Source organism: Eriocheir sinensis, chromosome 57 (assembly GCF_024679095.1).
Source record: "Eriocheir sinensis breed Jianghai 21 chromosome 57, ASM2467909v1, whole genome shotgun sequence".
Taxonomy (NCBI): Eukaryota; Metazoa; Arthropoda; class Malacostraca; order Decapoda; family Varunidae; genus Eriocheir; species Eriocheir sinensis.
In genome coordinates, this window is record NC_066565.1 from 3,198,611 (window position 1) to 3,225,845 (window position 27,235).

Consider the following 27,235-nt stretch of genomic DNA (forward strand, 5'->3'; position numbering starts at 1 on the left):
TTCTTCGTTTGCCATGTGATTTTTTTCTTCTTTCATATTTTTTTTTTTGGGGGGGGGTAATATTTTCTTTTTTTTTGGTAATTTTTTTTTTTTTGGTAATATATTTTTTCTTTTTTTCTCTCATTTTTCTTTAAATTTTGTCCCTTTCTTCTATTTTCGTCTTTTCTGCCTTCTGTTTTTCTTCTTTTTTTTATCACATTTTTTCTTCCTCTTTTTTTCTTCTTCTTCTTCTTTTCTTCTATTTTTTCCTCTTTTTCCTTCTTGTCATATTTTTTCCTGATTTCATTTATGTCGTTTTATTTATTTTTATTCTTTTATCACTTTTTCTTTCTTATTTCCGTCATTTTTTTCTTTATCTTTCTGTTCATTTTTCTTTCATTTTCTTTCTTTTTTTTCCTTTTCCGTATTTATCTTTCTTTATCATCTTCACTTCTTCTTCTTCTTCTTCTTCTTTTTGGTGTTGTTGTTATTGTTATCCACTCGCTTCCTACTCTTTTTCTAGTTTGTACTTTCTCTCTCTCTCTCTCTCTCTCTCTCTCTCTCTCTCTCTCTCTCTCTCTCTCTCTCTCTCTCTCTCTCGAATGTTTTAAAATACTTAATGGTTTCACGAATGTAGACAGATCAACATTGTTTATGATCGATGACACTTTGCGCACGAGGAACAATGGCGTAAAACTCAGATGTAGACAAGTAAATTCAGACTGCACCAAATTTTTCTTCACCAACGTTGTAGTGCGAGAATGGAATAAGCTTCCACTGTCAGTGGTCCAGTGTAACACGATTGACTCCTTCAAAAATAAGCTCGACCGTCACTTCCTTCAACTTAATATCAACTAGAGTAGAAATGCAACGTTTTGGAGTCTTCTGATTAATGTAAAATCACTTAGGTTTAAGGACAGACCACCAAGTCTGGACCATGGGGTCTGTGTGGTCTGATTTTCTATGTAAATCTATGTAAATCTCTCTCTCTCTCTCTCTCTCTCTCTCTCTCTCTCTCTCTCTCTCTCTCTCTCTCTCTCTCTCTCTCTCTCTCTCTCTCTCTCTCTCTCTTATTTTCCTCCTTTTCTCCATTTACAAATCTTCCTCAACTCCATCATTTCACCGTCATCACCATCACCACCATCACCACCACTTCGAGGCGCACCACGTGGCGAAGGGAAGCGTGGGGGGTAGGGGGAGGGAAGGGGGGAGGAGAGGGAGGGGAGGGCCAGCCCTAATCCCTCATCCACTTATCACCTTATTATTAGAAAGAAAGGTGGCTGTATCATGGTCCCTGGCACTCCTCCATCATAATGGGGCCTCCTCCTTCTTGCTCCGATTTTCTTTTTGTTTCTTCAGCACCAAAGCCACCGCCAACACCACCACCACCACCACCACCACCACGCCAACCGCAGCACCTCAAAGTACGGATGTGGTGCGGCGTTCTTCAAAGTGTATTCCTGCATCCCGGACAGAACTTTGCCCAGTGTTTCGACGTCCTGTAATGCTGAGTCGATGGTGGGGCTGGTGTCGGTTGTGGTGGTGGTGGTGGGGGTGGTGGTAGGGGTGGTGGTGGTGGTGGTGGAGTGGGAGCAGTAATTCAAAACCTCCTGTAGTATTTTTTCTAGGTGGGGCAGGGTAGTACTGTGCAGCGTACCGTTACAGGAGGTCACATTGAAGCCCAACTCACGAAGGAACACATTCCTATCTTTAGGACAGTCTCCATCTTTTTCTTTATAGTCGCAGGTCTGATCGTTCCACGTCACTTTCACGCCACCCACTTCACTACTATTAGTCGTGTTCTTCACATTGTGCAGCTTCAAGCTGCATTCGTGTATGTCACTCACGGGACACACACGAATGGTTAAATTCGAAACCCGCACTTTTCGCTTATCAATGTGAATCCTGACCACTTCGGGTTCCTTGTTACGAGAATTATTTTCTCGGGGCCCTGAGTCCTCAACCTCCCATTCATTGCATTTAAACTCTTCGTGCGTGCTCCATTTGATGTCGGCAACAGTTACTGTGCCACAGTCGCAGTGAGTCGTGTAGCCATACCATAGGCACGAGTCGCCTGTATCACACGTTTGGAGGTTATGGACGGGCCGGTAACACACCTTGACAGATTTAGGGTTGAGGTTGGTGTTGTGACACATCCAAGGGGAACAGTGGGCAACCTCAAGGGTGATGTTAAGGTCCTTCTCTGTCAGGTTCACGAGCCCCTTCAGTTCGGTCTTGTCTAGGTCCTTCAGCGTGGTGTTCCTGATGATGAAGAGTTGGGTGGTCCAGTGTCCATCCTGTGCACGCACCCACGCCAGCGACAACAACTGCAAAGACATCATGCATGCAAACACTTAGCTCGGTATTCTGGGACACTTCCGCCCTTCACATCACCTATTTCCAAATACCCAAAGGAGGTCATTCGGGTTCTCATCAATGTTGCCTTAGGTTCATGGTACAGAAGATGGGTCAGACTACAACCAGGGTCATAAAACTACCCGTGGAAATCCCCAAAGCTCCTACGAAAGCCTTGTCAACTTTGAAAGCTTGGGCGCCGAAATGTTTGAGAATATGGCCCCTTAAACATATCATTACAACCACCACCACCACCACCACCACCTCCTCATGCCACGCCCGAGCAAATAGATCATAGATGGAACACTTCTTCAACATACGCTGCCCTTCTTTCCTCTCTTTCCTTCTTCCCTTTTTCCTTCCTCTCTCCGTCTTCCTTTTCCACACACAGGCAAACTTATCATAACCACCACTACCACCAACACCACCACCCACCACCACCATCACCTCATGCAGACTTATCATAACCACCACTATCACCACAAGCACCACCACCACCCACCACCACCATTACCTCATGCAAACTTCACTTACAATACGTTCCCACCACCATCACCACCATCACCACCACCACCACATAGAGAAGGTCATGCATGCAAACACCACTTAAACATGTCATCACCACCACCACCACCATCATTACCACCACCACCATCATCACCACCTCACATCTAAACTACAACACAAACAGTTCATGCATGACAACACCGTTTAGACATTTCACCACCACCACCACCACTACAAGTAATTTAAGCACCATACAAGCTTGTCATCACCACCACCATGTTAACACCACTCAGTCATGTCATCACCACTCAATCAACACCACTCAATCACGTCACCACCACCATGCAAACACCAGCCCCTCATGTCAACACCATACAACCAAAACCAGCATGTCAGTACTACTCTTTCACCACACTTGAGCCTCACCACCATCACCACCACCGTCACCACCACTGTCACCACCACGTACCAGCAGCGTGGTGACCAGACGTGACATGATCATCGCGGACTCGACTATCACGGCTGACACATACGCCGCGACTCTCACAGCACCACTGAGCTCTATCTAATTGTACCAAGAAGTGATAGTCAAACGTCTTCGCCTTATCTAATCGCTGTCCATGTTATTGCTGTTACTGTGTACGCCTTGGTCGTGTTTTATTTAGTCTCCCCTCCCCGGTGCGTGATAAGCCAGGCCTTCGCTATGTGTTGATGATCTCTTTCTCGGCGTCTCGGGTATTCGGGGGACATCAATAGGTGGCTTATAGCGTGCGCACTGCTCCCTCTCTACCTGTTTAGTCTCTTACAGTAATAATAATAACTGGTCGGGATCCTCAGACGCTGAACCCGGTATCTGCAGGGATCATGTTTCCTAGAGGCCTTTCCCTCTAAGCGAGAAAAATTAGAAAAAATCAACACTCACGCAAACCATTTCATAATATATATCAACGCATTTGTGATCAGTTTATGCATCATCTATTTTGGGGGGTTTATATCGTGGCAAAAATGTGGCCCGTCGCTGGTACACGGTAAAACCACAAATTTGGCCCGTCGCTGCTACCGGGTTAAGGCGCTCACGTCAACTATTTCGGCTTTTGGAAATAGTTGATCAATCGGGTTTTCATGAGTGGTTTTTTTAGGTTCATGGTTCAGAAGAAAGGTCAAACTACCCCCAGTGTCATTAATCTTCCAAACAACTATCCCCTATTCTTTGACAACACTCAGCTATCACCTTCTTCAACACTAAACATCCTCGGTCTATCCTTAACTCAAAATCTAAATTGGAAACTTCACATCTCTTCTCTTACTAAATCAGTTTCCTCGAGGCTGGGCATTCTGTACCGTCTCCGCCAGTTCTTCTCCCCCGCACAGTTGCTATCCATTTACAGAGGCCTTGTCCGCCCTCGTATGCAGTATGCATCTCATGTGTGGGGGGGCTCCACTCACACAGCTCTCCTTAACAGAGTGGAGTCAAAGGCTCTTCGTCTCATCAACTCTCCTCCTCATACTGATAGTCTTCTACGTCTTAAATTCCGCCGCCATGTTGCCTCTCTTTCCATCTTCTATCGATATTTTCATGCTGACTGCTCTTCTGAACTTGCTAACTGCATGCCCCCCCCCCCCCCCCCCTTCCCCCCTCCCCCGTCCCGCGGCCCCGCTGCACACGACTTTCTGCTTATGCTCATCCCTATACTGTCCAAACCCCTTATGCAAGAGTTAACCAGCATCTTCACTCTTTCATCCCTCACGCTGGTAAACTCTGGAACAATCTTCCTTCATCTGTATTTCCTCCTGCCTACAACGTGAACTCTTTCAAGAGGAGGGTATCAGGACACCTCTCCTCCCGAAACTGACCTCTCTTTTTGGCCACTCCTTTGACCTCTATTCAGGAGCAGTAAGTAGCGGGCTTGTTTCTCTTAATAATTTTCTTTACGCCCTTGAACGGTCCCCTTTGCTGTAAAAAACAATAGAAAAAAAAAAACTACTGGATATGCCCACGACTCCGAGGAAAGTCTTATCTTGTGTGTGGGCTTGGGCACCGGAAGAGTAAAGAACACAAAGGAACACAAAGGAACACAAAGGAAGAACAAACAACAGCAGACCTGCTGGTCCTTACGAGGTTGTTTGTGACAAGCTACACTAACTATCTAATCAAAGGTGGAAGATGAAGGACAGCAAAGGCGAAGGCGTGACCCAAAGCCTGTCAGTCCCTCGTGTTAGTCCGCGACACGAGAACAAAACTGAAAGTGGAAAATATATCGTGTGAGTGAGTCATGATCCACAACACAAGCTTAAAACGCCGAAGATTAGACGTTTATCTCTCTCTCTCTCTCTCTCTCTCTCTCTCTCTCTCTCTCTCTCTCTCTCTCTCTCTCTCACACACACACACACACACACACACACACACACACACACACACACACACACACACACACACACACACACACACACATACAAACAAACAACTCCCCAACACAAACACACAAACAAGCAAACAAGCAACACACACACACGCACACACGCACACACACATACACACACACAAGGACAGCCTTCATACTAAGGATTTCAGAGGCTGTGCGGCCTCGTTTTTTGGGAATAATATCGTAACGAACAATCGTATCGGTACGAGATTTTGCGACAGTGTATTTCACACACTGCCTTAATTTTGAAGGGTATCGCCAACCGCCACAAGTAGAGAATAAAGGCACTTGTCCCTATACCAAGAGGGTAAAGTCATCAGTGTCAGGCAAAGATACGAACACAACTACCAGAGGCTCCGCCCACCTTGTTCCTCTTCCCTCCATCTCCCGCCTCCTCCTCTCTCTCTCTCTCTCTCTCTCTCTCTCTCTCTCTCTCTTGCATTAATTGTAGTGGCGTTATATACTCTTTCTAATACTGATAGGCATCCTTTAAATAAAGTTGAGAGTAGGGTAACGTGTTACTTACATAGCCTAATTACCTCCGTAACTATTGGTAGCGTAGTGGTTTGGTGGTTTATGGTGTACGTTTTCGTAGGGCTATTGTATAGCATGTACCTACTGATAAAAGTAATGGTGCTCTTATCGCCAAATTATAGTGGTGCTATTAATTTTATTGTCAGGGAAGAGCTGAAAGTATGGTAACGGGAAGAATTGCGAAGGTATAACAACAAAAAACAAACGAGAGAGAAACAAATACAAGCGAGCAATCGTTCTACCATCAATCATGGTAGTCATCATTTACCACCTCACCCTACTCTCACATGTCATTACGTCCACGGCCCAGATGTGTATCACTATGCTCAAAATTAAAGTCCCAGTATCACATCAAGCATGCCTTAATTGAAAAAAAAAAATCATTCTCGAGTATGTATGTATCTTCCAGAGAGAGAGAGAGAGAGAGAGAGAGAGAGAGATTGAGGGAGAAGGGAGGAGGCGGGAGATGGAGGGAAGAGGAACAAGGTGGGCGGAGCCTCTGGTAGTTGTGTTCGTATCTTTGCCTGACACTGATGACTTTACCCTCTTGGTATAGGGACAAGTGCCTTTATTCTCTACTTGTGGCGGTTGGCGATACCCTTCAAAATTAAGGCAGTGTGTGAAATACACTGTCGCAAAATCTCGTACCGATACGATTGTTCGTTACGATATTATTCCCAAAAAACGAGGCCGCACAGCCTCTGAAATCCTTTTAGTAGGATTACCGACACCTCAAGCGCCCCAAAAATAATTAATGGATTTTTTATGCTATCCAGCTTTCTCAGAACAAGCGGCTCGTGAGGGAACGTTCTGTCAGAGTGAGTCATTTAGGAGTCACGTCAGGTTTGCAGGGCGCTTGTGTTGAAACCTTTACCTTCCCCCTACCCCTCCCCCTCCCCCTTCCCCTTACCCCCCAAAGACTCTCTCTCTCTCTCTCTCTCTCTCTCTCTCTCTCTCTCTGGCGCACACACACACACACACACACACACACAAACAACTCCCCCCCCCCAGTTAATGAGTGGCTTTCGAGGTAACTCACAATTTTGTCTCTAATTATGCTCTCAAGTAGCTTACCTACAATTGAAGTTAGACTAATGGGTCGGTAGTTCCCTGTTTTTTTTTTTGTCTCCTTTCTTAAAAATCGGTGTCACGTTAGCCTTTTTCCAATCCGAAGGGACGATGCCTTGTCGCAAGGACATATTGAATACGGTTATGAGGGAGGAGAGTATTTCGCTCTTTGTTTCTTTAAGCAGTATAGGATATGCTTTATCGGGTCCGGGACTTTTATTTGTTTTAAGTGAATGGAGAGCTTTAAGGACTTCATCGGTTGCTATTTCAAAATTAGGCAATGCGTGCTGGAGATTTATATTAGTACTGGTGTTGGTGGTAGCGGGAGGAAGACTGTTAGTATTAAACACCGAGAAAAAGTAATTGTTTAAGAGGTTTGCAATGTGTTGGCTGTCAGTCACTAGTGCACCGTCGCTGTTTGTTAAAGGTCCAATTCCACTTCTGATCGCCTTTCTGTTGTTTATGTAACTGAAGAAAGATTTCGGATTATTTGTACAGTTGGCTGCAATATTTTCTTCGTATCTACGCTTTGCCTGACATACTAATCTTTTTACTCGTCGCCTGGCATCATTATAAAGTCTAATGTTTTCGGGCGTGCTTTGTACTTTCTTTAACCTGTAAGACAATTTTCTCTCCTTGACAGAGTGTTTAATTTCGCTATTAAACCAAGGTGGGCTTTTATTAGTGTTATTTCGCTTCTCGCACAAGGGGACGAATGTGTTCTGCTGAGTGAGTAAATGATTTTTAAAGCTTAGCCATGCTTCCTCTACAGCGCCGTCATCTGATAGTTGTATTTCTGTTAGTTTTTGTCGGATTTCTACGAAGTTAGCTCTTTTGAGATTGGGCACCTTTACTTTATTTTCAGTCACTGATGTTTGAACTCTAATGTCGATGCGCACTAATTTATGATCGCAAGAACCGAGGTGTTCTCCTACCGTGACATTAGTGACTAGGTTATCTTGGGTCGTTATAACAAGGTCGAGTAAGTTATTTTGTCGAATTGGTTCAGAAACCATTTGGCGTAGATAATTTTATCTAAAAATTCGATCTTTCTATGTGACTCGCCTTCTGTATCTGACAGAGAGAGAGAGAGAGAGAGAGAGAGAGAGAGAGAGAGAGAGAGAGAGAGAGAGAGAGAGAGAGAGAGAGAGAGAGAGAGAGACCTGCCGGCACAGAACGTTCGCGGGCGTCCATGGCGGCACTGACTGTGAAAACGGCTCTAAGATTTATAGTACGGTAAACTACGCGTGGTTTTAATGATGAAAATTTACAGAAGATCTTTACGGTTCTCGGACCTGCCAGATTGTCGTACTCAGCCTCCAATGTTTGGCGATTTCCGATCCAAAAACTGCCTCCTCGACCCTAATAACTGCCTTCATATATAGTTACCGTTAAAATGGTTAATTATATTGGTGTTTTTTGGCAATAGCTATGGCTCAGAAACCGGTGAATACGAGGCTCTGAGTACGATAATCTGGCAAACGTGATTCCGTTCAGCATCCTCACGGCGTCCACAATTTGTCTGCTTGAGGGGGTGCGGTATGAAGGGCGGCCCACAGTACTGTCCGCTATTGTTTGAGGTAACGCACCTTCGCTAGCTGGATCTCCAAATAAAGCACAGGACCCGGGATTTTCTGAACATTTTTACTGGTCGTCCTCGAGGGGTGCGGTATGAAGGGCGGCCCACAGTACTGTCCGCTATTGTTTGAGGTAACGCAACTTCACTATAAAAAAAATATAGTTGGATCAGGACGCCTCTTCTCACGTAATTGAGTGCTCTTTCGGCCACCTCTTCGGATTCTTTTATACAGGAGCAGCGAGTAGCGGGCTTTTTTTATGGTTTCCTTTTTTGTGTGCCCTTGTGCTGTCTCCTTTGCTGTAAAAAAAATAAAAATTGAGTGCTCTTTCGGCCACCTCTTCGGATTCTTTTATACAGGAGCAGCGAGTAGCGGGCTTTTTTATGGTTTCCCTTTTTGTGTGCCCTTGTGCTGTCTCCTTTGCTGTAAAATAAATAAAAAATAAAAATAAAAGTACCGGATCCGGGATTTTCTTAACATTTTTACTGGTCGTCCTTTGTTAACATTCACAGCATTGTTAAAAATTGTTTGCATACACACATGAAAAAGAGAGATTTGATTGATTGATTGATAGGTTATTGTTGCAAGTAAAGAATAAGAGGTCTTTTTTTTTTTTTTTTTTTGTCTTTTTTAGGCAACAGAACTATCAGAAAGGCCGTGGTACAAAACATTATGGGCCGTATTACTGAACATATCGTCGTCCAAGAACATATATTTGACAAGGCTTTCATAGGAGTTTGGGACATTTCCAGGAGTAGTTTTATGACCCTGGTGGTAGTATGACCCTTTTTCTGTGCCGTGAACCTAAAGAAACACTCATTATAACCCAATCGATCCCCTCTTTGACCTTTAGAAATACTGATGTGAGAAGCGCGTGTGTCTTATAATGCCGACCTATAAAACGTTGTAGGTGATTACACAGTTTTATTAATGGAAGAGTTAGAAGTAACGAAATAATGTTATACAGTAAGTTAGAGAGGAAGACCCGCATTCAGAAGTTGTGGAGGAGAGTTTGGGTTCCTGCCTTCGCGGACCAGCCCCAGGGACATCATGGCTTGTACTGGGGCATTTCTAGGAGGTTGAGGAGCATGAGGCGGGACGGGTTGCCCTCGTCCATTCCCTGAGCGATCATCTCCAGGTGTGTCCTGAAGTTGTTCATCTTCCCCCGAAGGGCTTCAATTTCCTGGAGGGCATCGGCAAGCATCTGCTGCAGGTTGTTTTCGTTGTCCATGGTGCTGTTGACGCCTGTGTGAAAAGAAACATGTGACAGAGGATGGCAGTGTTGGTTGTCATGGTGCTGTTGACGCCTGTGTGAAAAGAAACATGTGACAGAGGATGGCAGTGTTGGTTGTCCTGGTGCTGTTGACGCCTGTGTGAAAAGAAACATGTGACAGAGGATGGCAGTGTTGGTTGTCCTGGTCCTGTTGACGCCTGTGTGAAAAGAAACATGTGACAGAGGATGGCAGTGTTGGTTGTCCTGGTGCTGTTGACGCCTGTGTGAAAAGAAACATGTGACAGGATGGCAGTGTTGGTTGTCCTGGTGCTGTTGACGCCTGTGTGAAAAGAAACATGTGACAGAGGATGGCAGAGTTGGTTGTCCTGGTGCTGTTGACGCCTGTGTGAAAAGAAACATGTGACAGAGGATGGCAGAGTTGGTTGTCCTGGTGCTGTTGACGCCTGTGTGAAAAGAAACATGTGACAGAGGATGGCAGAGTTGGTTGTCATGGTGCTGTTGACGCCTGTGTGAAAAGAAACATGTGACAGAGGATGGCAGTGTTGGTTGTCCTTCACTCAGTGTGGTGCTCACAGGTAACCTGGTTCATGCTGCACGCTTACATAATTATAAACAGCCTACACCTGCGCTCACACTTCTTGCACTCCAGAAGAACAGAAAGAAAACAATAGACAAACGGAGAGAAAAAAATAGAATGAAAGAAAAAAATAAAGAAAAAAGGTTAATGAATGCATTTTTAATACTTCCATGAAATATACGTATTTGCATTCGAATCAGCAGCATTTCTTTGTACTCGTATTGTACTCATTCAGTCAGTGGGGCGTACGCCGGGGTGAACGTCACCTAGCCCACCCTACGACGCCAACCTCAGGGGTTCCTCTGGTGGAGTCACTCTGCAGGCCTCCTCCCCATCCTGCATGCTTCATTACAGGATCTACCGACATGCTCAAGCCACGAACTTTGTGGGCGTCTGCACTCTTTCCCCAGGATTACTGCATCATCGGCAAAAACAAGGTCAGTGACCCTGGTATTGCCAATGGATGCTTTACAATGACTCGGGTCCACAACTCTGCCTAGTACCCAGTCCACACAAGTGTTGAAAGCCCTGCCTCACTTCCACACTCACTGGAGACGCCCCCCCTACACACAATTCACAGAACTTTCAGCTTCAGATTATAGGCCATTCAATAGACCAACGGTTCTTGCAGAAATCCTGTGGAGTCGCAGGAGATCACAGAGTGCCTCGCGATGCACTGAATCAAACACCTTGAGATCGACACAGGCTGCATACAAGTATTCCCTGTCGAAACTCACATCGGCGCTCCACCAGTCCGCGAAGAGCTAGAATACGTTGTCGGCTTACCAGGCGTGGAACCCGAACTGCTCAGGTCTGCAGCTTCAGCAGCTAACTGCTAACCCATGATAGATGGGTAAACCCCTTGCCTGGCACAGTGAGCATGTGCAATAGATGGGTAAACCCCTTGCCTGGCACAGTGAGCCGCGTAATCGTTGAAATATTGGGTATTTACGTTTGCGTTTGGATACCGAACTCGTCTTCACGCCACCCCTGACTTGGTCACATACCTGAGTCCTTCCACCGCTGAGTGTGTCTCGCCCTCTTATACAGACGCCTTATATATGCCACGCTAGACCTCTCCCAGATAGCCCCGCCCCCTTCACATTACACCACGTTGCACAACCATACCACCACATCACTACCACCACCACCACCACCATACCAGCATCACCACCACCATATCACCACCACTACCACCACCACCAGCATATCACCACCATTACCGCCACCACCACCATACCAGCATCACCACCACCACCATATCACCACCACTACCACCACCACAACCACCACCACCACCATACCACCACCACCAGCATCACCACCACCACCACCACAACACCACCACCACCACCACCACCATACCACCACCACCAGCATCACCACCACCACCATATCACCACCACTACCACCACCACAACCACCACCACCACCATACCACCACCACCAGCATCACCACCACCACCATATCACCACCACTACCACCACCACAACCACCACCACCACCATACCACCACCACCAGCATCACCACCACCACCACAACCACCACCACCACAACCACCACCACCATACCACCACCACCAGCATCACCACCACCACCACAACCACCACCACCACAACCACCACCACCACCATACCACCACCACCAGCATCACCACCACCACAACACCAACACCACCACCACCACCACCATGATGGTGGTGGTGGTGTTGATGATGATGATGATGATGATGGTGGTGATGATGATGGTGATAATGCTGGTGGTGGTGGTGGTGGAGGTGTTGGTGGTGGTGATGGTGATGGTGTTGGTGTTGGTGTTGGTGTTGGTATTGGTGTTGGTGGTGGTGGTGGTGATGATAATGATGATGATGATGATGGTGATGGTGATGATGATGGTGGTTGTGATAATGGTGATAATGGTGGAAATGGTGGTGATGGTGGTGGTAGTGGTGGTGATGATGATGGTGGTGATGCTGGTGGTGGTGGTGGTGGTGGTGATGATGATGATGATGATGATGGTGGTGGTGGTGGTGGTGGTGATGGTTATGGTGAAGGTGGTGGTGGTAGTGGGGGTGATGATGATAGTGGTGATGATGATGATGCTGGTAGTGGTGGTGGTGCTGTTGATGATGATGATGATGATGATGATGGTGGTAGTGGTGGTGATGGTGGTGGTAGTGGTGGTGATGGTGGTGATGATGTTGGTGATGGTGGTGATGGTGATGGTGGTGGTGGTGATGATGATGGTAGTGGTGGTGGTGTGGTGGTGGTGGTGATGGTGGTGATGGTTGTGGTGGTGATGGTGGTGATGACGGTAGTGGTGGTGGTTGTGGTGATGGTGGTGGTGGTTGTGGTGGTACGTGAAACTTCATTTTTATTGAAACTTTACTTAAACCTTTTCCTCTGCACAGTTTTTCCGACACACTGTATATTTGCAGTATCGTACATGATATTTTTTTTTCATCTATTTAAAACATTAATTAATTTTTGTTCTTCCGATATAAACCAATGGGACGAATTCTACACCTGAGGCTAGACATGAAACACAAAAAGTTTTATTTTGCCATTGAACTTTTATCCTGAAATCTTGAGTAAGAATGACATAAATGAATAAAAATAATCTACTTTTTTATTACTCTGAAAACAATAGGTCCCTGTAATAATTTTGCCAGCACTTGTAAAACTAATAATTTCAAAAGATTTCTAGTTGGCAACATTTTAAATATTAAAAGTTAAGGATGGATAATGACAAAAAAGGAAGTAGTTAAAATTTCTCTTCTAAATGAACTAGTACATATTCCTCATTCTCCCTAAAAAGAGATGGTTGAAGTAGCACAGCAAACTGCAGGCCACAACCTGGGGATATTATTAGTAATTAAAAAAAATAATAAATGGTAAGAGAAAAATGTTAGACATGTCATGGTTGGCAATGAATCGATGAAAAACATCTTTTGAATTACATTACCGACTCAATTTGGCATGCATACAAATCTCATTATGTACAGAAAGTAGAAAAAAATGTTTAAACAAAGGAAGAAAGAAACAAAGTTTAAAATCCCACAGTAAACTAGCCTTGATTGGCTAGCATATCACGGCATTATATCCTGATACATAAAAAAAATATATATATATATATATATATATATATATATATATATATATATATATATATATATATATATATATATATATATATATATAATTGCTATATATGATTTGTTTTCATTATTTATGAATTTATCGTTACTCATTTTACATCAAGTGCAAAGTACTTGCCTACAAAAACTTACCATATTTTTTTGACCTTATATATAGTTCTTGTGAGCCACTCAAACGTCAGTTGTGTCCCAGGTCAACACCGTCACCATTACTCCAGAAGTACAGTCACATGAATATTATGTAGCTAATTACATTCTTACAACTATTTTGCAGTAGCCTGATATATAGCCAAATGAGAAAATAAGAAACGTTACGATAACATAAAGGGAAATGAGAAAAAAGGCATATAAACACAAAAATAAATAAGTAAAATAGTAGGTTGTTAATTCGCTATAAATACAAACTATTTGTAGCTTACTCTCTCTCTCTCTCTCTCTCTCTCTCTCTCTCTCTCTCTCTCTCTCTCTCTCTCTCTCTGTGTGTGTGTGTGTGTGTGTGTTTACGTGTTCGCCTACAGCGGCGATAGGCATAATCGAGATGAGGTCTAACTAGTGCCAAATTAAGTTTGAGGATGACTTCAGCGCTCCTATTGCTTACGCTCCTTGAGAGACTCCTGAGTCACTCTCACACCGGAAACATCTGGCCTCACCTAATGGCACCCGGAAAAATCGTAAAACCACAGCTGTCACTTCCTGAACGAGGCGAGAAAGCTCTTGTATATAAATATTTAGTGCGTTTTGATGAGTTAGACAGCAGCTGGTCGCTATCACACAAGGCAGAGAGTTGTTCTTGGTGGAGTCTGGGGCTGCCACGCGCTCCCGGTCTTGGTGATGCAGCGGGCCGTGCGTAATAATAATAATAAACGGTTTATTAATTAAGGATGAAAGGCTGCCTTGCGGCTCAGATTATACAAACATACAGAGCACACTATAAATCACATGTTAAAAGCAACAGACAGCAATCTTAGGCTGCAAGGTGCAAGGAAGCAAGGTGCAACATGCAGTGTCAGCAGGTGCAAACCCAGTAGGCTGTAAAGGGGCTATTACACTGGGCAAATTTTCCGTGGATCTTCAGTCAAACCACGATTTCCGCTGGCGTGGTTCTCAATTGTTTGTTGTTATTGCTGCTGATGATGATGGTGAGTAATACCGTCGTCCTTCAATGAAATCTACCGTAGCTTTGCGATGATCGTGGACACGTCTGAAAACCACGCAAATATGAGAACCACGCCAGCGGAAATCGTGGATTGACTGAATATCCACGGAAATTTGCCCAGTGTAATAGCCCCTTAAGTCTGCGAGGGGGAGGGCGTGTTGATATTCGCTGTGGTGGGAATGGTGCTATCCTTATATCTCTGTGGTAAAGAGGCTGGGGGAGGGAGGAGGCTCCGGTGGGTGGGGTGAGAGGCGGCCGCCCGAACCTCTCACGGGTCATGACAAATTGGTCACCGCTAAGTCTATATACACCAAGTCAAGTCACTCTGCTTCAAAATTGCTACCGGTACGCGCAGGGGGCGGTTTTGGGGCAGAGAAGCGGGATGACGTCACTTGAAGCTAAAAAAAAATAAAAAAATAAAAAATAAATAAATAAAAAAAATAGCACCCGCCAGTTCAGGGGTGACTAAAGTTGCGGCCGTATGTGCACTTTGGCTGTACATGCTTGCCTTCTTTCACAGCGCGTTCAGGCAAGCCACTGACGAAAAAAATATGCCTTTTTATTGTGCTCTTGCGTGACTGTAATTCCAATGCCTACAAACGGCGGTGTGGGGTGTGAGGGAGGGCATGTTGAAGTGATTGATTTAAATTAGTCCGCCTTTCTTCGTTTTCTCTAAATCCCTGTTTCTACATTCTCTAGTTTGGCTCCAAGCAACGTCACGCATAAACCACGCCTCGGCCGTGTCTCCTCCCACAAACCTGCGTATGACTTGACTTGGTGTATATAGACTTAGGGTCACCTAGCTAGGACAGGCCCAGCTTGAAGTTCCTCCTCGTGTGGCCCTAACGCCGTGTTCCTCAGTGTTTGCCAAGCTCGTGAATCCATCCGGGAGCTTTTGAAAAAGTGGTGTTCCTTAGCTCCGAGAACGACTACCTACCAGAAAATTACATGAGCTTTTCATGTTTTTATTTCTTCGGTTTAAATACTGAAAATATAGTAATGAAAGTACTGCGTATAGAATAAAGCTACTTGGTCCTAAAGCATTATTTTTCTGTAGATGCAAAATAAAAAATGTTGCCTCTCTTTCTGTTCACAAACTTTCTCTACTCTCCTTTTTTTTTTTTTTTTTTTTTTTTTTACATTTGTCTTAATAATTCAACTCAACGCCGAAAGGGAGTACAGACTATAAAAAAATTAGTCCTCCCTGATCCCTTCCTGCATTCCTTCTTATCTCAGAGTTGTGGTCTTGTTGCCGTTGTGTTGTTTTTTGTAATAAATCTCTTAATCAACAAAAGGGATTATTGACTAGTCCTCCCTGATCCCTTCCTGCATTCCTTCTTATCTCAGAGTTGTGGTCTTGTTGCCGTTGTGTTGTTTGTCTTTCTGTTCATAAACTTTCTCTACACTCCCTTTTTTTTTAACTTTTGTCTTAATTCATCTCAACGCCGAAAGGGATAATTGACTAGTCCTCCCTGATCCCTTCCTGCATTCCTTCTTATCTCAGAGTTGTGGTCTTGTTGCCGTTGTGTTGTTTGTCTTTCTCTTCACAAACTTCATATTCTCTCCACATTTCCAATTCGCATTAATATTTCATCCCAGTACAGGAAAGGATTACAGACTAACCCTCCCCCCTTGTGAACCCTTCCTCCATGCGTTCGTTATGTTGGTGTTGTGTTGTTCTCATAGCTGTGTTGTTTGTCTCACTCTGCTCGCAAATTGTCTCTTGTCTCACTCAATTTGCGTTTATATTTCGTCTCAGCGCGGGAAGGAATTATAGACTAACTCCCCCCCTTCGTGACCCCTTCCTGCGTTTTTTGACCTTCTAATTATTCTTGTTGTGTTGTTTGTCTCACTCTGCTCGCAAATTGTCTCTTCTCTCACTCAGTTTGCATTTATATTTCGTCTCAGCGTGTTATAGTAGGATATCAATGTATTATTATTATTTAATATCACCACGAATTAGGCATACAATTGTCAATGGAAAAACCCACGACAGATAGATCACGCCACCTTATAGGAATGTCGTCCGTCAGTGTTTACCGTCTCAGTTTTGTATACTTCGCACTCCGATGGTGCGTGGAGGTCACCTTGACATACGTGACCAATTGTAACAATTATTTTCCAACCTGTAACTCGCCACTCCTTCACGAGAGTCCGACTGACACACAACGACAGTCGCTCTCGCTCCGTCGCTTCTTGTACATAAAGGCTACGAATATAATTCGCCTTAAGGAAGCTGAAGTCTTAATCAACACCCTTTAAACGCCCCCCGACAAGCCCGTTACATTTGGTTGGCAGCGGTCACCCCGCGAAGTTAGCTCTTTTGAAATTGGGCACCTTTAATTTATTTTTTTTCTCTCTCTCTCTGTCAGATACAGAAGGCGAGTCACATAGAAAGATCGAATTTTTAGATAAAATTATCTACGCCAAATGGTTTCTGAACCAACTCGACAAAATAACATACTCGACCTTGTTATAACGACCCAAGATAACCTAGTCACTAATGTCACGGTAGGAGAACACCTCGGTTCTTGCGATCATAAATTAGTGCGCATCGACATTAGAGTTCAAACATCAGTGACTGAAAATAAAGTAAAGGTGCCCAATTTCAAAAGAGCTAACTTCGTAGAAATCCGACAAAAACTAACAGAAATACAACTATCTGAGAGAGAGAGAGACCTGCCTGCACAGAACGTTCGCGGGCGTCCATGGCGGCACTGACTGTGAAAACGGCCCTAAGATTTATAGTACGGTAAACTACGCGTGGTTTTGATGATGAAAAATTTACAGAAGATTTTTACGGTTTTCGGACCTGCCAGATTGTCGTACTCAGCCTCCAATGTTTGGCGATTTCCGATCCAAAAACTGCCTCCTCGACCCTAATAACTGCCTTCATATATAGTTACCGTTAAAATGGTTAATTATATTGGTGTTTTTTGGCAATAGTTATGGCTCAGAAACCGGTGAATACGAGGCTCTGAGTACGATAATCTGGCAAACGTGATTCCGTTCAGCATCCTCACGGCGTCCACAATTTGTCTGCTTGAGGGGGTGCGGTATGAAGGGCGGCCCACAGTACTGTCCGCTATTGTTTGAGGTAACGCACTTTGGCTAGCTGGATCTCCAAATAAAGCACAGGACCCGGGATTTTCTTAACATTTTTACTGGTCGTTCTTGAGGGGTGCGGTATAAAGGGCGGCCCACAGTACTGTCCGCTATTGTTTGAGGTAACGCACTTTGGCTAGCTGGATCTCCAAATAAAGCACAGGACCCGGGATTTTCTTAACATTTTTACTGGTCGTCCTTGAGGGGTGCGGTATAAAGGGCGGCCCACAGTACTGTCCGCTATTGTTTGAGGTAACGCACTTTGGCTAGCTGGATCTCCAAATAAAGTACAGGACCCGGGATTTTCTGAACATTTGCTGGATCTATCAATAAAAGGACAGGACCCGGGATTTTCTGAACATTTTTACTGGTCGTTCTTGAGGGGTGCGGTATAAAGGGCGGCCCACAGTACTGTCCGCTATTGTTTGAGGTAACGCACCTTCACTCGCTGGATCTCTAAATAAAAGTACAGGACCCGGGATTTTCTGAACATTTTTACTGGTCGTTCTTGAGGGGTGCGGTATAAAGGGCGGCCCACAGTACTGTCCGCTATTGTTTGAGGTAACGCACCTTCACTCGCTGGATCTCTAAATAAAAGTACAGGACCCGGGATTTTCTGAACATTTTTACTGGTCGTCCTTGAGGGGTGCGGTATAAAGGGCGGCCCACAGTACTGTCCGCTATTGTTTGAGGTTACGCACCTTCACTATAAAAAAAATATAGTTGGATCAGGACGCCTCTTCTCACGTAATTGAGTGCTCTTTCGGCCACCTCTTCGGATTCTTTTATACAGGAGCAGCGAGTAGCGGGCTTTTTTTATGGTTTCCTTTTTTGTGTGCCCTTGTGCTGTCTCCTTTGCTGTAAAAAAAATAAAAATTGGGTGCTCTTTCGGCCACCTCTTCGGATTCTTTTATACAGGAGCAGCGAGTAGCGGGCTTTTTTTATGGTTTCCTTTTTTGTGTGCCCTTGTGCTGTCTCCTTTGCTGTAAAATAAATAAAAAATAAAAATAAAAGTACCGGATCCGGGATTTTCTTAACATTTTTACTGGTCGTCCTTTGTTAACATTCACAGCACTGTTAAAAATTGTTTGCATGCACACATTATGGGCCGTATTACTGAACATATCGTCGTCCAAGAACATATATTTGACAAGGCTTTCATAGGAGTTTGGGACATTTCCAGGAGTAGTTTTATGACCCTGGTGGTAGTGTGACCCTTCTTCTGTGCCGTGAACCTAAAGAAACACTCATTATAACCCAATCGATCCCCTCTTTGACCTTTAGAAATACTGATGTGAGAAGCGAGTGTCTTATAATGCCGACCTATAAAACGTTGTAGGTGATTACACAGTTTTATTAATGGAAGAGTTAGAAGTAACGAAATAATGTTATACAGTAAGTTAGAGAGGAAGACCCGCATTCAGAAGTTGTGGAGGAGAGTTTGGGTTCCTGCCTTCGCGGACCAGCCCCAGGGACATCATGGCTTGTACTGGGGCATTTCTAGGAGGTTGAGGAGCATGAGGCGGGACGGGTTGCCCTCGTCCATTCCCTGAGCGATCATCTCCAGGTGTGTCCTGAAGTTGTTCATCTTCCCCCGAAGGGCTTCAATTTCCTGGAGGGCATCGGCAAGCATCTGCTGCAGGTTGTTTTCGTTGTCCATGGTGCTGTTGACGCCTGTGTGAAAAGAAACATGTGACAGAGGATGGCAGTGTTGGTTGTCCTGGTGCTGTTGACGCCTGTGTGAAAAGAAACATGTGACAGAGGATGGCAGTGTTGGTTGTCCTGGTGCTGTTGACGCCTGTGTGAAAAGAAACATGTGACAGAGGATGGCAGTGTTGGTTGTCCTGGTGCTGTTGACGCCTGTGTGAAAAGAAACATGTGACAGAGGATGGCAGTGTTGGTTGTCCTGGTGCTGTTGACGCCTGTGTGAAAAGAAACATGTGACAGAGGATGGCAGAGTTGGTTGTCCTGGTGCTGTTGACGCCTGTGTGAAAAGAAACATGTGACAGAGGATGGCAGTGTTGGTTGTCCTGGTGCTGTTGACGCCTGTGTGAAAAGAAACATGTGACAGAGGATGGCAGAGTTGGTTGTCCTGGTGCTGTTGACGCCTGTGTGAAAAGAAACATGTGACAGAGGATGGCAGTGTTGGTTGTCATGGTGCTGTTGACGCCTGTGTGAAAAGAAACATGTGACAGAGGATGGCAGTGTTGGTTGTCCTGGTGCTGTTGACGCCTGTGTGAAAAGAAACATGTGACAGAGGATGGCAGTGTTGGTTGTCATGGTGCTGTTGACGCCTGTGTGAAAAGAAACATGTGACAGAGGATGGCAGTGTTGGTTGTCCTTCACTCAGTGTGGTGCTCACAGGTAACCTGGTTCATGCTGCACGCTTACATAATTATAAACAGCCTACACCTGCGCTCACACTTCTTGCACTCCAGAAGAACAGAAAGAAAACAATAGACAAACGGAGAGAAAAAAATAGAATGAAAGAAAAAAATAAAGAAAAAAGGTTAATGAATGCATTTTTAATACTTCCATGAAATATACGTATTTGCATTCGAATCAGCAGCATTTCTTTGTACTCGTATTGTACTCATTCAGTCAGTGGGGCGTACGCCGGGGTGAACGTCACCTAGCCCACCCTACGACGCCAACCTCAGGGGTTCCTCTGGTGGAGTCACTCTGCAGGCCTCCTCCCCATCCTGCATGCTTCATTACAGGATCTACCGACATGCTCAAGCCACGAACTTTGTGGGCGTCTGCACTCTTTCCCCAGGATTACTGCATCATCGGCAAAAACAAGGTCAGTGACCCTGGTATTGCCAATGGATGCTTTACAATGACTCGGGTCCACAACTCTGCCTAGTACCCAGTCCACACAAGTGTTGAAAGCCCTGCCTCACTTCCACACTCACTGGAGACGCCCCCCCTACACACAATTCACAGAACTTTCAGCTTCAGAGTATAGGCCATTCAATAGACCAACGGTTCTTGCAGGAATCCTGTGGAGTCGCAGGAGATCGCAGAGTGCCTCGCGATGCACTGAATCAAACACCTTGAGATCGACACAGGCTGCATACAAGTATTCCCTGTCGAAACTCACATCGGCGCTCCACCAGTCCGCGAAGAGCTAGAATACGTTGTCGGCTTACCAGGCGTGGAACCCGAACTGCTCAGGTCTGCAGCTTCAGCAGCTAACTGCTAACCCGCATGTGCAATAGATGGGTAAACCCCTTGCCTGGCACAGTGAGCCGCGTAATCGTTGAAATATTGGGTATTTATGTTTACGTTTGGATACCGAACTCTTGTCTTCACGCCACCCCTGACTTGGTCACATACCTGAGTCCTTCCACCGCTGAGTGTGTCTCGCCCCCTTATCCTACACATTGCACCACCACCCACACATAGCCCACCACTTCCACACCACACCACACCATACCAGCATCACCACCACCATATCACCACCACTACCACTACCACCAGCATATCACCACCATTACCGCCACCACCACCATACCACCACCATACCAGCATCACCACCACCACCACCACCACCACCACCATATCACCACCACCATACCACCACCACAACCACCATCACCTCCACCACCACCACCACCACCACCACCACCACCATATCACCACCACTACCACCACCACAACCACCACCACCACCATACCACCACCACCAGCATCACCACCACCACCACCACCACCACCACCATATCACCACCACTACCACCACCACAACCACCACCACCACCATACCACCACCACCAGCATCACCACCACCACAACACCAACACCACCACCACCACCACCATGATGGTGGTGGTGGTGTTGATGATGATGATGATGATGATGGTGGTGATGGTGGTGATGATGATGGTGATAATGCTGGTGGTGGTGGTGGTGGAGGTGGTGGTGGTGGTGATGGTGATGGTGATGGTGGTGGTGATGATGATGGTGGTGGTGGTAGTGGTGGTGATGATGATGGTGGTGATGCTGGTGGTGGTGGTGGTGGTGATGATGATGATGATGATGATGATGATGATGATGGTGGTGGTGGTGATGGTGATGATGATGATGGTGGTGGTTGTGATAATGGTGGAAATGGTGGTGATAATGGTGGAAATGGTGGTGATGGTGGTGGTAGTGGTGGTGATGATGATGGTGGTGATGCTGGTGGTGGTGGTGGTGGTGATGATGATGATGATGATGATGATGATGATGATGATGATGATGATGGTGGTGGTGGTGATGGTGATGATGATGATGGTGGTGGTTGTGATAATGGTGGAAATGGTGGTGATAATGGTGGAAATGGTGGTGATGGTGGTGGTAGTGGTGGTGATGGTGGTGATGATGTTGGTGATGGTGGTGATGGTGATGGTGGTGGTGGTGATGATGATGGTAGTGGTGGTGGTGGTGGTGATGGTGGTGATGGTTGTGGTGGTGATGGTGGTGATGACGGTAGTGGTGGTGGTTGTGGTGATGGTGGTGGTGGTTGTGGTGGTACGTGAAACTTCATTTTTATTGAAACTTTACTTAAACCTTTTCCTCTGCACAGTTTTTCCGACACACTGTATATTTGCTGTACCGTACATGATATTTTTTTTTTCATCTATTTAAAACATTAATTAATTTTTGTTCTTCCGATATAAACCAATGGGACGAATTCTACACCTGAGGCTAGACATGAAACACAAAAAGTTTTATTTCGTCATTGAACTTTTATCCTGAAATCTTGAGTAAGAATGACATAAATGAATAAAAATAATCTACTTTTTTATTACTCTGAAAACAATAGGTCCCTGTAATAATTTTGCCAGCACTTGTAAAACTAATAATTTCAAAAGATTTCTAGTTGGCAACATTTTAAATATTAAAAGTTAAGGATGGATAATGACAAAAAAGGAAGTAGTTAAAATTTCTCTTCTAAATGAACTAGTACATATTCCTCATTCTCCCTAAAAAGAGATGGTTGAAGTAGCACAGCAAACTGCAGGCCACAACCTGGGGATATTATTAGTAATTAAAAAAAATAATAAATGGTAAGAGAAAAATGTTAGACATGTCATGGTTGGCAATGAATCGATGAAAAACATCTTTTGAATTACATTACCGACTCAATTTGGCATGCATACAAATCTCATTATGTACAGAAAGTAGAAAAAAATGTTTAAACAAAGGAAGAAAGAAACAAAGTTTAAAATCCCACAGTAAACTAGCCTTGATTGGCTAGCATATCACGGCATTATATCCTGATACATAAAAAAAAAATATATATATAAATATAATTGCTATATATGATTTGTTTTCATTATTTATGAATTTATCGTTACTCATTTTACATCAAGTGCAAAGTACTTGCCTACAAAAACTTACCATATTTTTTTGACCTTATATATAGTTCTTGTGAGCCACTCAAACGTCAGTTGTGTCCCAGGTCAACACCGTCACCATTACTCCAGAAATACAGTCACATGAATATTATGTAGCTAATTACATTCTTACAACTATTTTGCAGTAGCCTGATATATAGCCAAATGAGAAAATAAGAAACGTTACGATAACATAAAGGGAAATGAGAAAAAAGGCATATAAACACAAAAATAAATAAGTAAAATAGTAGGTTGTTAATTCGCTATAAATACAAACTATTTGTAGCTTACTCTTGAAAAAATTACTCTCTCTCTCTCTCTCTCTCTCTCTCTCTCTCTCTCTCTCTCTCTCTCTCTCTCTCTCTCTGTGTGTGTGTGTGTGTGTTTACGTGTTCGCCTACAGCGGCGATAGGCATAATCGAGATGAGGTCTAACTAGTGCCAAATTAAGTTTGAGGATGACTTCAGCGCTCCTATTGCTTACGCTCCTTGAGAGACTCCTGAGTCACTCTCACACCGGAAACATCTGGCCTCACCTAATGGCACCCGGAAAAATCGTAAAACCACAGCTGTCACTTCCTGAACGAGGCGAGAAAGCTCTTGTATATAAATATTTAGTGCGTTTTGATGAGTTTACAGCAGCTGGTCGCTATCACACAAGGCAGAGAGTTGTTCTTGGTGGAGTCTGGGGCTGCCACGCGCTCCCGGTCTTGGTGATGCAGCGGGCCGTGCGTAATAATAATAATAAACGGTTTATTAATTAAGGATGAAAGGCTGCCTTGCGGCTCAGATTATACAAACATACAGAGCACACTATAAATCACATGTTAAAAGCAACAGACAGCAATCTTAGGCTACGGGGAAGCAAGGTGCAACATGCAGTGTCAGCAGGTGCAAACCCAGTAGGCTGTAAAGGGGCTATTACACTGGGCAAATTTTCCGTGGATCTTCAGTCAAACCACGATTTCCGCTAGCGTGGTTCTCAATTGTTTGTTGTTATTGCTGCTGATGATGATGGTGAGTAATACCGTCGTCCTTCAATGAAATCTACCGTAGCTTTGCGATGATCGTGGACACGTCTGAAAACCACGCAAATATGAGAACCACGCCAGCGGAAATCGTGGATTGACTGAATATCCACGGAAATTTGCCCAGTGTAATAGCCCCTTAAGTCTGCGAGGGGGAGGGCGTGTTGATATTCGCTGTGGTGGGAATGGTGCTATCCTTATATCTCTGTGGTAAAGAGGCTGGGGGAGGGAGGAGGCTCCGGTGGGTGGGGTGAGAGGCGGCCTGAACCTCTCACGGGTCATGACAAATTGGTCACCGCTAAGTCTATATACACCAAGTCAAGTCACTCTGCTTCAAAATTGCTACCGGTACGCGCAGGGGGCGGTTTTGGGGCAGTGAAGCGGGATGACGTCACTTGAAGCTAAAAAAAAAAAAAAAAATAAAATAAAAAAAAAAATAGCACCCGCCAGTTCAGGGGTGACTAAAGTTGCGGCCGTATGTGCACTTTGGCTGTACATGCTTGCCTTCTTTCACAGCGCGTTCAGGCAAGCCACTGACGAAAAAAATATGCCTTTTTATTGTGCTCTTGCGTGACTGTAATTCCAATGCCTACAAACGGCGGTGTGGGGTGTGAGGGAGGGCATGTTGAAGTGATTGATTTAAATTAGTCCGCCTTTCTTCGTTTTCTCTAAATCCCTGTTTCTACATTCTCTAGTTTGGCTCCAAGCAACGTCACGTATAAACCACGCCTCGGCCGTGTCTCCTCCCACGAACCTGCGTATGACTTGACTTGGTATATATAGACTTAGGGTCACCTAGCTAGGACAGGCCCAGCTTGAAGTTCCTCCTCGTGTGGCCCTAACGCCGTGTTCCTCAGTGTTTGCCAAGCTCGTGAATCCATCCGGGAGCTTTTGAAAAAGTGGTGTTCCTTAGCTCCGAGAACGACTACCTACCAGAAAATTACATGAGCTTTTCATGTTTTTATTTCTTCGGTTTAAATACTGAAAATATAGTAATGAAAGTACTGCGTATAGAATAAAGCTACTTGGTCCTAAAGCATTATTTTTCTGTAGATGCAAAATAAAAAATGTTGCCTCTCTTTCTGTTCACAAACTTTCTCTACTCTCCTTTTTTTTTTTTTTTTTTTTTTTTACATTTGTCTTAATAATTCAACTCAACGCCGAAAGGGAGTACAGACTATAAAAAAATTAGTCCTCCCTGATCCCTTCCTGCATTCCTTCTTATCTCAGAGTTGTGGTCTTGTTGCCGTTGTGTTGTTTAATTCATCTCAACGCCAAAAGGGATTATTGACTAGTCCTCCCTGATCCCTTCCTGCATTCCTTCTTATCTCAGAGTTGTGGTCTTGTTGCCGTTGTGTTGTTTGTCTTTCTCTTCACAAACTTCATATTCTCTCCACATTTCCAATTCGCATTAATATTTCATCCCAGTACAGGAAAGGATTACAGACTAACCCTCCCCCCTTGTGAACCCTTCCTCCATGCGTTCGTTATGTTGGTGTTGTGTTGTTCTCATAGCTGTGTTGTTTGTCTCACTCTGCTCGCAAATTGTCTCTTGTCTCACTCAATTTGCGTTTATATTTCGTCTCAGCGCGGGAAGGAATTATAGACTAACTCCCCCCCTTCGTGACCCCTTCCTGCGTTTTTTGACCTTCTAATTATTCTTGTTGTGTTGTTTGTCTCACTCTGCTCGCAAATTGTCTCTTCTCTCACTCAGTTTGCATTTATATTTCGTCTCAGCGTGTTATAGTAGGATATCAATGTATTATTATTTAATATCACCACGAATTAGGCATACAACTGTCAATGGAAAAACCCACGACAGATAGATCACGCCACCTTATAGGAATGTCGTCCGTCAGTGTTTACCGTCTCAGTTTTGTATACTTCGCACTCCGATGGTGCGTGGAGGTCACCTTGACATACGTGACCAATTGTAATAATTATTTTCCAACCTGTAACTCGCCACTCCTTCACGAGAGTCCGACTGACACACAACGACAGTCGCTCTCGCTCCGTCGCTTCTTGTACATAAAGGCTACGAATATAATTCGCCTTAAGGAAGCTGAAGTCTTAATCAACACCCTTTAAACGCCCCCCGACAAGCCCGTTACATTTGGTTGGCAGCGGTCACCCCGCGAAGTTAGCTCTTTTGAAATTGGGCACCTTTAATTTATTTTCTCTCTCTCTCTCTCTCTGTCAGATACAGAAGGCGAGTCACATAGAAAGATCGAATTTTTAGATAAAATTATCTACGCCAAATGGTTTCTGAACCAACTCGACAAAATAACATACTCGACCTTGTTATAACGACCCAAGATAACCTAGTCACTAATGTCACGGTAGGAGAACACCTCGGTTCTTGCGATCATAAATTAGTGCGCATCGACATTAGAGTTCAAACATCAGTGACTGAAAATAAAGTAAAGGTGCCCAATTTCAAAAGAGCTAACTTCGTAGAAATCCGACAAAAACTAACAGAAATACAACTATCTGAGAGAGAGAGAGAGACCTGCCGGCACAGAACGTTCGCGGGCGTCCATGGCGGCACTGACTGTGAAAACGGCCCTAAGATTTATAGTACGGTAAACTACGCGTGGTTTTGATGATGAAAAATTTACAGAAGATTTTTACGGTTCTCGGACCTGCCAGATTGTCGTACTCAGCCTCCAATGTTTGGCGATTTCCGATCCAAAAACTGCCTCCTCGACCCTAATAACTGCCTTCATATATAGTTACCGTTAAAATGGTTAATTATATTGGTGTTTTTTGGCAATAGCTATGGCTCAGAAACCGGTGAATACGAGGCTCTGAGTACGATAATCTGGCAAACGTGATTCCGTTCAGCATCCTCACGGCGTCCACAATTTGTCTGCTTGAGGGGGTGCGGTATGAAGGGCGGCCCACAGTACTGTCCGCTAGCTGGATCTCCAAATAAAGCACAGGACCCGGGATTTTCTTAACATTTTTACTGGTCGTCCTGGAGGGGTGCGGTATGAAGGGCGGCCCACAGTACTGTCCGCTAATGTTTGAGGTAACGCACTTTGGCTAGCTGGATCTCCAAATAAAGTACAGGACCCGGGATTTTCTTAACATTTTTACTGGTCGTCCTTGAGGGGTGCGGTATAAAGGGCGGCCCACAGTACTGTCCGC

The 27,235-nt window shown here is 44.6% G+C and overlaps 1 protein-coding gene and 1 long non-coding RNA gene across 4 annotated transcripts in view; one reads left to right on the top strand and one right to left on the bottom strand.

Annotated features, from left to right (window-relative positions):
• Nucleotides 1-27,235, top strand: part of LOC126984597 (uncharacterized) — a 70,705-nt gene that overhangs the window by 32,419 nt on the left and 11,051 nt on the right. The gene's annotated exons all lie outside the window — the stretch shown is intronic.
• LOC126984594 (uncharacterized) lies at nt 509-3,403 on the bottom strand. The gene is made up of 2 exons (XM_050838351.1): nt 3,311-3,403; nt 509-2,306 (listed from the first exon to the last, which is right to left on the bottom strand). Exons 1-2 carry the CDS (start codon nt 3,341-3,343, stop codon nt 1,335-1,337), a joined length of 1,005 nt encoding a protein of 334 aa, XP_050694308.1. The 5' UTR covers nt 3,344-3,403; the 3' UTR covers nt 509-1,334.

Excerpts from the sequence above, each read along its gene's own strand:
- LOC126984594 (XM_050838351.1), bottom strand. The coding sequence starts at position 3,343 with ATGATCATGTCACGTCTGGTCACCACGCTGCTG. Across the intron at positions 2,307-3,310 it reads GTCTGGTCACCACGCTGCTG|TTGTTGTCGCTGGCGTGGGT; the intron begins GTACGTGGTGGT and ends ATGTCTTTGCAG.